The sequence below is a fragment of the Aphidius gifuensis genome, linkage group LG6 (assembly GCF_014905175.1).
Source record: "Aphidius gifuensis isolate YNYX2018 linkage group LG6, ASM1490517v1, whole genome shotgun sequence".
Taxonomy (NCBI): domain Eukaryota; kingdom Metazoa; phylum Arthropoda; class Insecta; order Hymenoptera; family Braconidae; genus Aphidius; species Aphidius gifuensis.
In genome coordinates, this window is record NC_057793.1 from 6,797,027 (window position 1) to 6,813,494 (window position 16,468).

Sequence of the window (16,468 nt, forward strand, 5' to 3'; positions counted from 1 at the left end):
TTTTTTTTTCAACACAACGTCTTTAGCTTGTAGAAGAAAAATAAAAAAAAAAGGAAAAGGAAATGAGTCATTTTCCGTTCAAATATTCATGATTACTGTTTGAGTTTTATTTCAAGTGTTTCTGTTAAATTTCAACATTTACTAATATTTTTAAAATATAGCCCACATTTATTTATTCATTGATATTTTTTGTTTCTTTTTTCTATTTCATCTATATCTTAATTATCCTTTGAATATCATTATTATTATTTTCTTTTAGTTTTATATATATATAATTGAAACTTTTTACTGCATAAAGCTAACAAAAAAAAACTAAAAAAAGGTTTCTTAACGAACGTAGATGATGCCTGATAAATGTTGCTTGATGAATTTTCTTTTGACGTAAAAATTTTCTTTTCCAACAATATATTTATAAATTAAAAAATAAATAAGAAATAAAAAAATCAGCCATCTCACTGCCCTCAGAGCTTTTGCTCATTAATTTATTTAAACAAAAATTTTTTCTACGTTTCTAAGATTTTCCAAAATTTGTATCTATTCATTTTGATTGAGCAAATATTTGAGAAAGACAAAGCCAGGAAAGCTCATGAATCGCATTTATTTTTTTTTTTTTCAACATTTAAATGTTATTATTGTTATTTTTTCTAAATAATTAAATTTTTTTTTACTGCATTATAAATTATTTGACTGAAACAGCTACAGCAATCAATTCTCATTGAAAATTCAGGTCGAATAAAACCTAACAATTTATTTACAATTATCACTCAAACTTTTTTAATATTTTTTTTTCATTTTTCATATCCTTGAAAGATTATATTTTTCTCTAAATAATTTCACGTATGTATACATTTTTTATTTCATATTTTCAGGTGAGCATAAAAACATTCACCGTATTGATTTTCTGAAAATAATATACAAAAAAATAAATCTATTTAGCTAAAAAAAAAAAAAGAAATAATTAATGTACAATATTTAATATTTTATTTAATTAATAAATAGCATAATAAGTATATCTTGAAATGAAAAAAAAAATTAATAAAAATTTAATTAAACATAGATCAAAAGAATAAGTCGGATTATAAATAATTTTCTTTTTTTCAATTTTATCTAAGACATTCTCAATGAATTTCCAAAGAAATTCATTCACCCCAATTCTAATCACGTAAAAAGTTGAGTAAAATAAATAAATAAATTTTCTTTAAGAAAAAAAATTAAGTCAAAATAATAGCTATTGAATCGTGCGCAAGTAATTTCATTGAACAAAGCTTTTTTTTTTGTTCATACGCGTGTTTGTCGGTACCGGCGAGCGTCGCACCTCAGTCAGCGTCGCGACGCCGCAAGCACAACTTGACTCCTTCTCTCTAACAAAGTAATAAAAAAAAAAAAAAAAAATCAATTTATATATGTAAATAATAGATTAAAATAATATTTAGAAAAATTTGTTTGTAATTTTAAATTAAAATTAGGTGTTTAATAAATAAAATAAAAAGAGAATGTTAGATGGGGGGTGGTGATGGTCATTTTCGAGTGACGCTTTCGGTCAGAAAGGAGCCTGGTGCTGGTCCTGTTTATTGTAAAATGGAATCAGGAAGTAGATTTCGTCAACTTAAAACAGTTAAGCTAAGCTGTGATACAACTTATCGTTTTGACATCAGCTTTAAACCACCCCAACTATTGCAGTAGGTATACAAATTTTTTAAATTAAAAAAAAAAAACAACCATCATTATGTAATTGAATTTATCAATCAAATATTTTTGGTATCATTAGAATTGTTTATTATTTATTGTTTTTTTTCAAACTCAAAAATTAAATGATGTATGTTTTACAAAAGTCAGAGAAGCTCCCAAGTGGGATTATATTCTTGAAAGATAAAAGAGTTATATAAATAATAAAAATAAAAAAATAAATACAAGTTTTGTTTCTTTTTAAAAAAATACAAGGGATGTAACTTTACTGTAAAACATAAATTGCACCATCTGCTACGGATAAAGTGAACTTGTGACCTGTTAAAGTTTATATAAAATTTTTTTTTTTTTTCTTACTCCACAAAAGTACTGCATGTTGAAAAATTAAATTTATATATTTTAAGGTCATGAAATTTTTTTGTATTTATTAACACGCACGTTTTTTTATTATTATTATTTAAAAAAAATTCTGACACGAAGATGTATTTATTTATTTTATCTTTAATATTAACTGCGAAGAAAAATATTTTTATATATCGACACTGAGCTTAGCCAAAAGATTTTATCGTAACATAAATTTTCAAGGCGAATTTTTGTTGTTTTTTTTTTTAATTTTAAAACAAAGATTATTTGCTTATTTTACTTGCTTGAAATAATATATAAAATTTGATGTTTAAATTTGTCTAATATTTGAATGTTTATATCTAATTTGAGTTTTGTATATTTTTGTAAATTAGATTTTATATTTTTTGTTATTTTTTAATTTTAAAATTATTTTAAAATTATTTTAGCCTAGAGGGATTTTTATATTTATTATTTCTATATTTGTTATTATTATTTTTCGATGGGAATTAAAAAAAAAAAAAGCTCATAGCCTTGACTCGTCATATGTAAATCATACTTCATTAAAACATTCTATTTTTTGTTTTATTTTAAATATTTTTTTTATCTATCTATAACAAAGGATCAGCTTCAATTTAACAATGCATTATTATGTAAAAAAAAACACAGAGATTTATGATAAAAAATAAACAAATAAATAACTAGAATTACGACACGAAAATATAACTTCATCAAGGTCGTTTTGTTTTATGTAAAAACAAAGTTTTTCTTTTATTTTTTTTCCATCCCTTTGATCTGGAAAAAATATGACAAAGGAAAAATGAAAATATGACATTCAGATTTTAATTATTAACAAAAGCTTTTTTTAATTGGAAAAATATTGACAATAAAAAAAAATAAAAATATTTCGCATCAAAGTTGAGACATAGAATTATAATTGATACATTTTTTTAAATATTAAATTTGACATTAATGTTATTGTGAATTAATTTATACTGTTGAAGGGTAATTTTAATAAATGAATATAATTAAATTTATTGATTGAACTGGACCTGTACAATGTAACTAAATGAAGTTGTTGAAAAATTGCCAAAAAAATTATACAAACTTTTTATTGTAATAATTTAACACGATAATAAAATATTGATTTATTAGCCCTTACGTGAAGTTTTTTTATGCACACAAATTCAAAATATAAATGATTTTTTTTTGATGTAATATTACATTGAAAGTACAAATAATTTTATGACAAAAATTATTTTTAGTATCAATAAAATAATAAGATAATCAGTATTTTTTTTAAATCAAATATTCCAACTTTTTGTCATTATAATTTGTATAATTTTTATGTCAAATGGAAATCTCTTGTGGAAATATTTATCTGAATTTCATTTGTCATTATTCTAAAATTGTTTTACCGATTTTTCGGTAAAAATTTATTCATAAAAATTATCTAGGAAACTGAGAGAAGGATAGAACAGTCATACATTTGCCAGAAAAGTTTCGAAGGATTTTTTTAATTTAACAAAAAAAATAGTCATTTCAAAAATAGTACTTGGATTTATTTAATTTTAATGAAATATTTTTATTTTAAAAATAGCTAACTATATTGAGTTTTAAATTTATTCAGGCAACTTTTTGGTATATATAATTTTAATCATCAAAAATAAATGATGAAAAAATTATATGAATACAAAGTAATAATAAAAAAGTGATTGGTTTTTTAAATTGGATATTGAGTAAGCTTCAAAGAATTATTTATAAAATAAATTTATAGCTGTCAAAATAAAGTCTTATATTATCAAATAATAAATGAGAATATAATTGACATACATGGATAACAAGAAAAGCGTAAATTGCAATAATTTCTCTGGGGATTTCGATAAAATTACAAATACCAAGAGAAATAAAAAACAAAAAAATACAAAATATATCTGAAAATTTTTTATATATTTATTTTTCATTATTTATTTGACAAGAAAATCCATTGTGATTTTAATTGTTCAATATTTACATTGAAAATAATTTATATTATCATCTGTTTTATTTGTTTATTTTATGCTAATCATTTGTCAACAAAATATTAATTAAACAACAATAAAATTTACACAGTAGAAATTTCATTTTTTTTTAATTTAATTTATTTACTATTAAAATAATTATTTATTTATCATTAATTTTAATTTGAAATATTTTACTTTAATAATAAAAATGGAAATTAATAATAAAAAAAATTTCAGATCATTGCAAATTGATGGAAAAGAAGCTGAACCAATTGAACGTTCACGTGATGGTACAGCATGTGCATACAGTGTTTATCACAGTACAAATGATGTACAACCTTGTGCACGTGGTCATCGTGAAGAATTACAAATAGCTATGAGAGTATTGGCCTCTGGTTATTTAACAACATGTTTACAAATTAAATACTACAAACCAGATGATCAATCACACTGTGAATGGGGATCAAGATTACATTGCATAGAATTAGATTGTACAAGTGCAGATGAAGGAAGTCTTGTTACTGTTGACAAGGAAACATATCGGAAATTGGGCATTGAATCCTAGCAATTTGTAGAAAATTATAATATTAAAAATAAGACACAATCTAAAATATCAATTAGTGAAACATCATTAGTCAATAATGATTGGTGGAAATTTACATGAAAGTAATATTTTTTATTAATTATTTTTAAATTATATTACACAAAAAATACAGATACAAATTATTGTATGTTTTTAGTTAAAAAAAAAAAACCATTTTCTGTATTTTTTTTTTATAAAATTTTCACGGTATAAATTTGATAATAACTTTTCCAATAATTAATTAATTTCACTCGTAAATTATAACAAAAAAAAAGTAATTTTTTTTTTATTAATTGGCTTTAATTGTATAGTATTCAAATTAAAATTAAAAAAATATTAATTTTCAATTTTAACAAGTAATATTAATACTTTCAAATGAAAACTCTATTTTTTTTTTATTTTTTTTTTTAAATTAATTAGCAACGCAATTGTAGAGTAAAAATTAAAAATAAAAATCTTTTTTAAAATTGAAACTTTGTAATTAATAACTATATATAATTAAAAATTATTTAAAATTTAATAATAAAAACATTATTAAAAAGTGATATAGACATTTGAAAAATAAAATGAAATTTTTTTTCTAAATTAATTGGCAATAACAATTGTAGAATAAAAAATTAAAATGAATTTTTTTTTAGTTAATAAATTGTTAAAATTAAATAACTTCAAAAATATTTAAAATAATTAATAAAAAATTATTAAAAAGAGTGATATATGAAAAAAAATATAAAAAATATTAAGAAATATTGTGATGAAAAATGACGGATATAAATATGTTGATGAGACCTATCTATTAGCAATCATAGTATAATTTTCTTGCAACACGAAAATCGATTACAATTGCGGGTCGGTTGTTGGGCGCCACACTGACAATGCACTGCAATTTATTTATGTGAGTAATCCCACTACCAATGCTATATCACAAATCAATGCCAACCTATTTTTCATTTTAATTAAATAATCGAAATAAAACAAACTTTAAAAACTAAAAAAAAAAATACAAAAAAACTCTATATACACTTTAAATTATTAATTTTCAAACTCACAAATTTTATACCATTTTTTTTTTCCTTTTTTATAAAAAAAATATAAATAATTAATGGATTATAAAAATGACAATGTTTACTAATTAATTTTTCAATTAATTTTTCATATATATAATTGTTAAATAATAAAAATATATATATTTATTATTATATTCATATAAATGTGAATATTTTTTGCGCAGCTTTAGTAATAAATATTTTACATGATACTATTATCATTATGAAAACAACGAGCTAAATAAAAAAATTAAAAAAATTGTAGTGCCTGGGCTTTTTAAGTATTAAATAATTTATATTAATTTAATATTAATAAATAAATTTTAAACTATTTTTCAACGAAAGGAAAAAAAAATAAAATACAAATAAAAAAAGAAATTTTATATATCAGTTTATTAAATGAAGGTTTTTCAAAAATAATTGTATTACATATCACTTGTATTTACATGTAAAACAAAGTGTATAAAAATAATAATAAAAAGTAAATGAATAAAGCATTCAAAAGTATTTTTAATTAACGAAAATTATATCGAGTAATTTAACAATTCATCAAGTAAATTTTTATCTTTAATATTTGCTATTCTTGATTTCATTTTAATGGCAATTTTTGTTTGACTATTAAGATAATTAGCTGAATGATGAAGAGCAATAAGATACATCAATGGATTTATATTTTTTTTAACTGTTTGACGTACAAGTGCTGTGATGTATGACTCAATAAGTGATGAATCATTTTCAAGTGGATATAAATATTCATCAAGTGGAATAAGTAAATTATCTGGTTTAATTTTAAGATACCTCAATGATCCAGCATGTTCAGACCATAATAATTTTCTGTAATGTGAATCATGTCTTTGTGCAATTGGTAATAATAAAACTGTTGAAAAACCATCATCACCATATGAATTTGCACAGAAACATTCACACATTGATGTAAATATATCAGTGAATGAACTGATACCTGGTACATCAACTGAAAAATCAAGTTTATCATGATTATTTTTTAAAAATCCCTTCATCAATTGATTCATTAATATTGATACATTTTCATTGAGATATATTGTTTCACATAAATATATTAATATCAATCTTGAAAAACGTAAATTTGGTGTTAAATTATTAAACAATTCTGGCATTGATAGTTCTAAACTCAATAGTGTTATTATATTTATTGTATCATTGTCATTCCAGGTGGTATTATTTTTTTGACAACTGTAAATAGCAACAAGAGGAAGATATGGCCAATCAATTGGCATTCCAGTTGTACACCAACTACCAAATGACACATACTTTTCATAAATAGTTGATATATCATCAGGAATTTTAAGAACACAATTTGACATATTGTTATTCAACTTGAGATGATTTAATTCACTTGTGAGCTTTTGAACAGTTAGCTTTTCATTTGTAAATATAATTTTTATCATTTCTTTTATTGCAGTTGTTGCATCACTTGGTAAATTTGATACTAATTTTATTGCAATATTTAAAATTGTATTATTTATTGATTCATTTAATTGAATGTTTGTACTTGCTTTAACAATTCCAGTTAATAAATATAATTCAATACGAGTAAACCAATTATTTGTTAGCTTCCATTCTTTTTCAGTTAATTTATTTAGATATTTTATAACATCAGAATTTTCAATGATTATTTTTAACTCATTGAACATTGAATATTTATTAAAAATATTAACAACTGTTGATAAAAATAATAATGATGATTTTATTGATAAAATTGGTTGTAATTCACCATTTTGTGTAAATGCACCAAGACTTGGAAGTGCTGTTGTGTCTCTATCAGTAGCTTGTGTACAATTTGACAATAAATTTGATGACATTAATATTTTTGAATATATATTTGTATTTAATAACCAGTTTGTTTTTAAACAAGACAGTGGTAATGTATCATCAAATGTCGTTAATATTGTACTAATTAATTTGCTATTAAACCAAGTTGGTGATTTAATTGTTTCAAGTTGAGTTGTCCATTTTGTTAACAGTGTAATAATGAATGATATGATTTGAAAGTAGTAATTGTAATTGTGTACCAAGCATTAATCTTGCACCAACAATACTGTCTTTTCCAATGCCATAATTTAAAATTAATTTCCAAAGACGCAATGCTTCAATGCTCAATTGTAAATCACCACGTCCAACAACACTTGATCCACATGTTGTGTATGATAATAAACAATTAATTATTTTTAAATTATAAAGACGATCAGCAACTGGTCTACCAGCATATTCAAGCAACACACGACAAAAACGTACAGCATTTAATTGTGGCACACCATATGCATTTTTACCATCATCATTATTATTTGTCAATGGAATAAAATTTTTAACAATTATTTCTAATAAATTTTTTGTGCAGGCAATATTTAATGCTGTTTTACGTGAATGTCTTGAAAGACGAGTTAAAATTTCTAATGCTGCTGTTACACCAACAAGTGGTGGCTTCAATTCACTCAAAATAAATCTGAAAAAAAATATTTTTTAAGTTTTAATTTATCAATTTAAAAATAAAAGCAAAGATTTTCGTTTTTTTTTTTTTTGGTATTTACCTGATACGTAGTATTAAATCAGATCTAATTGCAGCACCAACAACATCAAGTTGTACAAATTCATCGTCTTTTAATTCATCATAATTATCAACATCATTTTTTGGTGGTAATAATTCTGGTACATTGAATAATCCATCATCATATTTCCATCCAAATAATTTATCAAGACAAATTTCATCAGCTTGATTATATAAAAATGAACGTAATGCTTGAAGACCAGCAGTAACAACAGCAATTGATGAATCATCAATTGTTATACGTAATAAATAAAATATATTTTTTGAATTTAATGCAACAAGTGGAGCTGGTTCAAGTACTTTATCATATAATCCTTTTTTACTTTTATCCATAATATTACCAAGTGTTGTTATTGCTGTACAACGTTGTTGTTGAGTTGATGAACGACTTAATTGAAGTAATTCTTGTAATGAATAACCAGGACGATCTGGTTCATCACCATGATGATGTAGTCCTGAATTAACAGCAACATTATCATCTTTAAATGGCAATAACATACCATCAAAATCAAATCTTGCATTGTATGGCTCTTCAGGTGGTGAATCATTTGTTTTGGTTTCAGGTAAATCAGTCATCCATTCAAGTTTAACTTGTTCTACTTCGTCCATGTGTATCCAACCTTTTTCATTAGCTTTTTCAACAATTTCAACAACTTCATTTGGTGGTTGTACTATTGAATTATTTGTATTTTCAATTGAATCTTTGCTTGTTTCTTCAACTTCCATTTCTTCAGCTTTTTGTGGTATTTTTTTGGATTTATTACTACGAGCTTTTAGAAAATTAATCATCTTTGGACTTAGCATATTTTCTAATTTTTTTTTCTCTTCAATAATCTCATCAGCTGTCATGTTGTCTAGCCTTTGTTGATTTTCTTGACTAATATCAGACAGTAATGAATTAACAACAACTGTTTCTTGCTTGACAACTGATTCTGCAATTTTATTTTTTTGTGGTGATGATACAGATGATGCTAGTGATTTACTAAAAAAACTTTTATCATTATCAAGTAATTTTTCATTATGATCAATAACAAAAACAGATGGAAAACCATTATTATCATCAATTTCTTGTGTTTTTTTATAATTAATTTTAGTTATTTTTCTCTCAATAATGTTACCAAGAATTGTTGATGATGGTTCTTTTGGAATATCTTGTATATTATCTTGTAATGATTCACATGGTTTTATTATGTTTGATAAATCATCAGTGACAACACTGGAATTAATTGGACTACCACCAATTTGTGATGTTGATAATTTTTCTTGTGCTTTTAATAATGATCTTCTTTCAGCAAATTTTGATTTGAATTTAACAGGAGGTTTTTTATCATCTTCAACTGCTTTTGAATAATGACTTTGTTTATTTTCAGCACGAAGATTTATTACTTTTGCTGATGGTTGTTGATGTGATTTTAAAAATTCATCTTGCATTTTGTATAAATCTTCCTCGCCATCACTTGGTTTTGGTCGTTTTATTGGTTTTAAATTATCCATAATTTTTTTTAATTATTCAATTCAACTTTAATTAAATTAAACGAGTTTGTTTTTTGTTTTTCTTAAGTGCACCAAAGTTCGTCCAACTTGTCCAACTTGTAAATACGTTGTTGTAATATTTTTTCAAGGTTAGGTTTGTTGTCATTTGTTTTTTTTCTTTTTTGTTTTGATTGTAGCTATTGTAAATATAACGAACAGACAAATTCATTCATCAAATCAACAGATAAAATAATGATACATGGAAATTGGAATCTTTAAAATAATATGACCAAAATGATTAACCAGCTAAAAATAATAAACAAAAAAAAAATGTTTAAAATGTATAAAAAAATAAATTTAAAAATAAATTCAATTTATTGATATTTGTTTTATTTTTTTATAAATAATCATCATTCAAAATACAAGCATTATTAATAATGGTTAAAATATGTTTCGTATTAATTATTATTTTTGAATTATTATTATTTCTTTTTCTCTTTTCATACCAGCATTATAAAATTTATGTACACTATCATTGTATTATATGTTGATATCACGAATCACGATAAAGTATTTTTGAACATGCATGAATTTATAATTATTTTAATTGTTTGTTATTTATTTAATTAGCTTATTGATTATAGAGAAACAACACTTTCTCTACCTGCACCAACACCAACCCATTTAACTGAAAATAAATAAACAAAAATGGATTAATTTCATAATGCAAATATAAAAAAAAATGATCAAAATAAATAAATAAATAATTACCAGGTGTCTCCAAATTTTTCTCAATCATTTTAATATATTTTTGAGCATTAACTGGAAGCTTATCAAACGATCTAACGCCTTCAGTTGATGTCATCCAGCCTTCAACAATTTCATAGATTGGCTCAACCTTTGCCAAATCAGCTGCATGACTTGGAAAGTAATCAATCTTTTTGCCATCAAGACGATAACCAGTGCAAACTTTAATTTCTGATAATGTATCCAATATATCCAATTTTGTCACAAATATTGATGTATAACTATAAACATAAATAACAACCATTAGAAAATATAATAATTACATAAAAATAAATATTTACCCATTGACAATGCTTGTAAATTTAAGTAAGGCAAGATCAAGCCAACCACAACGTCTTTTTCTTTTAGTTGTAACACCATATTCATGTCCACGAGTTTGTAAAATACAACCAATATCATCATTTAATTCAGTTGGAAATGGACCATCACCAACACGTGTTGTATAAGCTTTAACAACACCAATAACTTCACCAATACTTTTTGGTGCAACACCAAGTCCAGTAAATACACCACCAACACTACAATTTGAACTTGTAACATATGGATAAGTACCAAAATCAATATCCAACATTGCAGCATTTGCACCTTCAACAAGTACTTTTTTTCCTTCTTTTAATGCTTTATGTAAAAATGTTACTGTCTCAGTAACATATGGCCTTATTCGTTCAGCAAATCTATTCAATAAATAAACACAATTATATTATTATTATTAATACTTGAAAAATTAATAATAAATTTAATATTAATTAATTACTCTTTGTAAAGTTTCAATTCAGCATCAACATCAACTTTTAATAGTGGAAACATTCTTTGATATTGTTCAACAAGTATATTAAATTTTTTCGAAAATTCATCATAATCACCAAGTAAATCACATATTCTTAGACCATTTCTTGTTGCTTTACTTGAATAAGTTGGACCAATACCTTTTTTAGTTGTACCAAGTGATTTACTACCTTTTTCTAATTCTTGCATTCCATCAGCTTGTTGATGAAGATCAAATACAATATGTGCACGATCAGATATAACTAAACGATCATGCCAATCTTTAAGACCTTTTTTTTCATTTGTTTCAAGTTCTTCAAATAATGCTGGTAAATTAATAACAACACCATTACCAAGAACAGCTGTACATTTTGAATTTATTATTCCACTTGGTAATAAATGAAAAAAAAATTTTGTTCCATCAATAACAACTGTATGACCAGCATTATTACCACCCTAAAATAATATTTGAAATATAAGTATTTTATAAAATTATGATAAATGTATTTGGGGTTTATTGAAAAATAATATTAATATTAAATTTAATACCTGACAACGACAAACAATATCAGCTTCAGCAGCTAATTGATCAACAGCTTTACCTTTGCCCTCATCACCCCATTGGGCACCAAGTATTACTGTTGCTTTTGATGACAAGCTGGATGATGAATTGACAACACCATTTAACTGGTGAATTCTTTCACAGGTAGCCATTATTTTTATCTTTGAAAATAGATATTATTAGTATTAATAATTTATAAATAATTGTATTGTATTTAAAGATGTAAAAAATAATATTTAATAATCAATATTCTTAATAATATTTTGGGTGTAACCTTAAAATGACATTTTGAAAATTTAAAATTTGTCTTGTAAATTATTGTAAAAATTTAAAGTAAATTTATTTAATAGCTTGTTTAATTATTATAATTTTTTATTTAAATAATTTTGATTATAACTTACGGAATTAAGTAGTTTTTTTTATTATAAAAATTATATTTTTTACACAATTTAGCACATGGAGCCGGCAAAATAAAATATAAATAATAATAAACTGACCAAAACTGACGCAATATTCATTCGTCAATTTTGCCACTTGTCGAAATTGTCTCTTCTCGTATTTTCCCTTAAAATGTCGGAAATTCGAAATCTCAAAAAAAAATTCATAAAACAATATACTATAATTATTTTGAATGATAATTATTAATATTTTTAATTTAACAATTAAACAATGTAACAACTATAAAAATAATTCAAAAAAAAAAAAAATGAAATAATTTTTTTACATCAAAAGATGAAAAATTGATTTAATAAAATTAATTAATTTATTTTTATAAAATGAAATATAATTGTTGAAATTAATTAGATTTACTTAATTAATATAAATTAAATTAATTAGGTAATAATAAAATTTGGATGACACAAAAAACAAGTAGCGTCATCTCACTGAATTTATCACAAATTGAAAAATTTTTTTATCAAAAATGGAGCTCATCTTCTTAATTCATTTTTATAATCAGAGCATTTCGCGAAAACGCGATAAATAAAAAGCTGAATAAAAGGGTCTTAATTTTTTTTTTTTATTTGATAAACAACATATGTATATTTCTTGTGAAAAAAAAAAAAAACATACAATAGAAAATATATAAAAAAAAAAACAAAAAAAGATAAATAATTTTTTAATATTATTTAAAAATGGCGGACTCAATGTCTTCCGATACAAATTCCGAATATCATGAAGATAATTTATCTGATACATCAGCTGAACGTCAATCACGATTTGTTATTGTTGGTCAAAAACCAAATTTCGATACATCAAAAAATGAAAGAAATATTTTGCAAAAATTATTTACAAGAGAGGCAAGTTGTTTTTGTCTTAATTTAACCTTTCAAACAATAATCCAACATTCCATTTTTTTTATTGTCTTTTCTCCTTTTTTTTTGACAACCTTGAAAAGAATTGGCATTTATTTATTTTTCATCATCAACAATGGATAAACAATAAATGCCTTTTAAATTTTCATTTATCACTTGAAATTGTTTATGATTTTTTTTCTTTTTTAATGAAAAAACTACCTGTCTGATAAAAAAATTTTTTGTTTCTTTAAAGAACAACAATGCACCACAAGAAAAATTCTATAAAAAATTATCATGATTATAACAAAATGATAAACAAGTTTTTAAATTTTTCATTGAATTTTTTATAATTTTAAAATTTCCTGTAAATGATAATATTTCTATTAGTATAATTGAAAATATAAACAAATAAATTTACAGATACGAGGCTGTTTATCAAAGCACAAAAATGCACCACAAGAAAAATTATTTCCAACAATACCAGAATGGGGACATTTGCCATTACTTCATATTATTCCAATGTCAGCACTTCAAGCTGGTCATATTGTAATGGGTATGACACAATGTGGTAAATTTATATTAACATATACATGTAGTCTTGATTTACGTGGTAATGAATCAGCCTATAAATATTCATTACATTGGTGGGCATTTTCACCTCATAGAATATCAAAAAAAGTTGCTGAAATAACATTATTTGGTAGTTATTGTATTAGTAAAGAACTTGATGTTGTTGTTGCACAATGGCCAATGGAAACAAATAAAGTTGTTATACATGGTTTACAATCAGATTGGGGTAATTCACAAACAACTGATAAAGCATATTTAACAATAACAAAAGTACCAAGTTTAAGTAATTGTCGTGATTGTGCTAAAGTTGCTGCATCATATGAAGAAGATGAATTAGCTGCTAATTGGGATGGTTGTGTACAATTTAATTGTTTAATACATGGTTTAACAGTACATACAACATATGAAGTTATATCACCATATCCACGTTTTCGTGCATCTGTATGTCTTAAATATTGGAATCATATTGTTATTAATACTGGCAATTTTCTTCATGTACTACGAGTTGATTTAATAATACCAAAAATTAATAAAAATTCAAATGACAATGGTAGTGAAGATTTAATAAATAATAAATTAATAAATAATGATAATATTGAACAAATAATACAAGTTGATGTTAATGATATTTATGAACTTGATTGTTATGAAATAAATAGAAAAATATCAACACCAGAATCAATTAATGGTGATGAATTATCACCTGTACGTGATAATACATCATCAACATTGTTATGTGAATGTTATAATAATGGTGATTGTGATTATTGTATTAAAAATAATTCATTATCAGTACGTGATAAAATATTACAAGATTTTTGTGATGATATGACACAAGAATTAAGTATTGGTAGTGATTCAATAACACTTGTTAAACATCCATCATGTTCACCAAGATCAACACCACAAAGATTACCAGCTGATCTTAAACAACAATGGTCAATTAATATTAATACACCACCATCTGATATATTACGTACACGTACATCAACATCAACAACAAATGAAAAATCTAGTCTAGTTAATGGACGTTTTAATAGTAATAGTAAACGTTCATTATCACCACAACCTGGTACATCACAAGAGCCAACAACAATTGTATCAATAAATTCACCATTAAATACATTATCAATAAGTCCATCACCATGTTCACCACGTTTAATGTCACCACCAATAACAACATCATTTAGACAAAGAAGTTTACGTAAAAATTCATCTTCATCATCATCTTCATCATCATCAGCAGTACCACCACCACCAACATCAACAACAACAACAACAACAAGAACACGTTCATCTCATAAACTTATACTTGAAGCTGAAAAAGCATATGAATTTACTGATGATTCATTAGAACCTGGTGAAAAATTAAGTTCATTTCGTAAAAGACGTCTTGCTGATAAAAAATATGAATTTAAAGTTGAAGCTGAAGATACAGAAAATATAATACCATTTAAACATATTAGAGATCAAAATGAACAACGTTATTGTCCAATTCATCGTTTAAATAGTGTTGATATTACACCAGCTTATTCATCAAATAATACAAAATGGCATTGTCATCGTCCTGATTCCGAAAATAGTGAAAGTGAAGATACATCAAGTCAAGATGTATTTAATGGATGTTTTAAACCTGTTGAACCTGGTAATATTATAATTTTTTTAAAATAATAATTTAAAATTAATAAATTTTGTTTTTTTTTACAGCTGAAAAATCAGTACTCAGACCACTCAGTCAAAATCAATTGTATAGTTTTTTTTCAAGTCGTGATAGATATGGAAAAATAACACACAATGATTCTCCATTGGCACCAAAAGCCTTTATTCCATATCCATCAATAAAATGTACTGCTCATTTTAAACGTAGTTTTATTGAATTAGATGATGAAATGGTATCAGTTATAACTGATGTTGAAGGTATGTTAGCCATCTTTAATATTATTTTATTATTGAATTTACAATTAATTATTTATTTATTTATTTTTGATGTTAAATAATAATTAATCAAAATTAATCAATAAAATCAGTAATCAATAAATCAATACAGTTTTGATATAGAAACATTTTCACATCATATTGCTCATTGGATATGTAAAAAGTTTAAAAAAAAATATTGGCATTATAGTGATTATGATATTGAAATAATTGATGTTTGTGCAATAACTGGTGATATTATTTGTCTGCTTATAATGAAAATACAAGCAAGTGAACATTGTACTCAGCCAATATGGTAAATATAAATTAATTGTATAAAAATAATTAAAGAAATTTAATTGAAAAAAAATTATTTTCAGCTCACAAGAGAGAAAAGCCTATGAAGCTGGTTGTAAATTTATGTGGAATATTGAATCAAATCAGTATAAATTAACAAGTATACTTCCAATGAATGAACGACCAACGAAATTAAATAATTTAAGTAATCTTGAATCAAATGCACCAGGTCCACTTTGGAATCCAACACGTTATATTGTTCCACAACTTAGAAAAACAAGCAAGCAGCCTTATGTTAGACCAGTTAGATTTCTTCAACATTCAAATACATTTTCAAGTAATTAAATTAATCAATAAATAATATCATTAATAATTTAATATAAATAATCAATTTAATAATTTTATTTTTTATTTACAGTTGATTCGTTGGTTGAAATACTTGACATGGATAATTTAGTGTCAATTTACATGACTCCTTTACCTGATGACACAGGAACAGACTGAATAAATCAAATAATTTAATAAATAAAAACAATATATATTT

General features: G+C 23.9%; 4 protein-coding genes across 5 annotated transcripts; 2 read left to right on the forward strand and 2 right to left on the reverse strand.

The window, feature by feature from the left end:
* The first annotated feature begins 1,275 nt into the window (after positions 1–1,275).
* Positions 1,276–6,154, forward strand: LOC122859131 (CB1 cannabinoid receptor-interacting protein 1-like). 2 transcript variants are annotated; one of them, XM_044162514.1, is made up of 3 exons: positions 1,319–1,369; positions 1,467–1,679; positions 4,269–6,149. In XM_044162514.1, the coding sequence occupies exons 2-3, from the start codon at positions 1,501–1,503 to the stop codon at positions 4,594–4,596; spliced, it is 507 nt and encodes a 168-aa protein (XP_044018449.1). In that variant the 5' UTR covers positions 1,319–1,369; positions 1,467–1,500; the 3' UTR covers positions 4,597–6,149. The 2 variants fall into 2 exon arrangements, with proteins under 2 accessions (XP_044018448.1, XP_044018449.1); XM_044162513.1 differs by having other exon boundaries at positions 1,276–1,679; positions 4,269–6,154.
* LOC122859130 (RNA polymerase II-associated protein 1) lies at positions 6,078–9,842 on the reverse strand. The gene is given in 3 exon segments (XM_044162512.1): positions 6,078–7,664; positions 7,666–8,139; positions 8,225–9,842. Coding segments are annotated over 3 exon segments (3,468 nt in total). The 5' UTR covers positions 9,736–9,842; the 3' UTR covers positions 6,078–6,181.
* Positions 9,843–10,082: 240 nt separating this feature from the next.
* On the reverse strand, positions 10,083–12,441 carry LOC122859132 (adenylosuccinate synthetase-like). Its single transcript, XM_044162515.1, has 6 exons — positions 12,250–12,441; positions 11,836–12,009; positions 11,276–11,742; positions 10,803–11,195; positions 10,486–10,742; positions 10,083–10,402 (listed from the first exon to the last, which is right to left on the reverse strand). The coding sequence occupies exons 2-6, from the start codon at positions 11,998–12,000 to the stop codon at positions 10,353–10,355; spliced, it is 1,332 nt and encodes a 443-aa protein (XP_044018450.1). The 5' UTR covers positions 12,001–12,009; positions 12,250–12,441; the 3' UTR covers positions 10,083–10,352.
* A 460-nt stretch (positions 12,442–12,901) lies between these two features.
* On the forward strand, positions 12,902–16,444 carry LOC122859134. The gene is made up of 5 exons (XM_044162516.1): positions 12,902–13,146; positions 13,564–15,358; positions 15,421–15,943; positions 16,008–16,261; positions 16,343–16,444. The coding sequence occupies exons 1-3, from the start codon at positions 12,982–12,984 to the stop codon at positions 15,708–15,710; spliced, it is 2,250 nt and encodes a 749-aa protein (XP_044018451.1). The 5' UTR covers positions 12,902–12,981; the 3' UTR covers positions 15,711–15,943; positions 16,008–16,261; positions 16,343–16,444.
* The last annotated feature ends 24 nt before the right edge of the window (positions 16,445–16,468 follow it).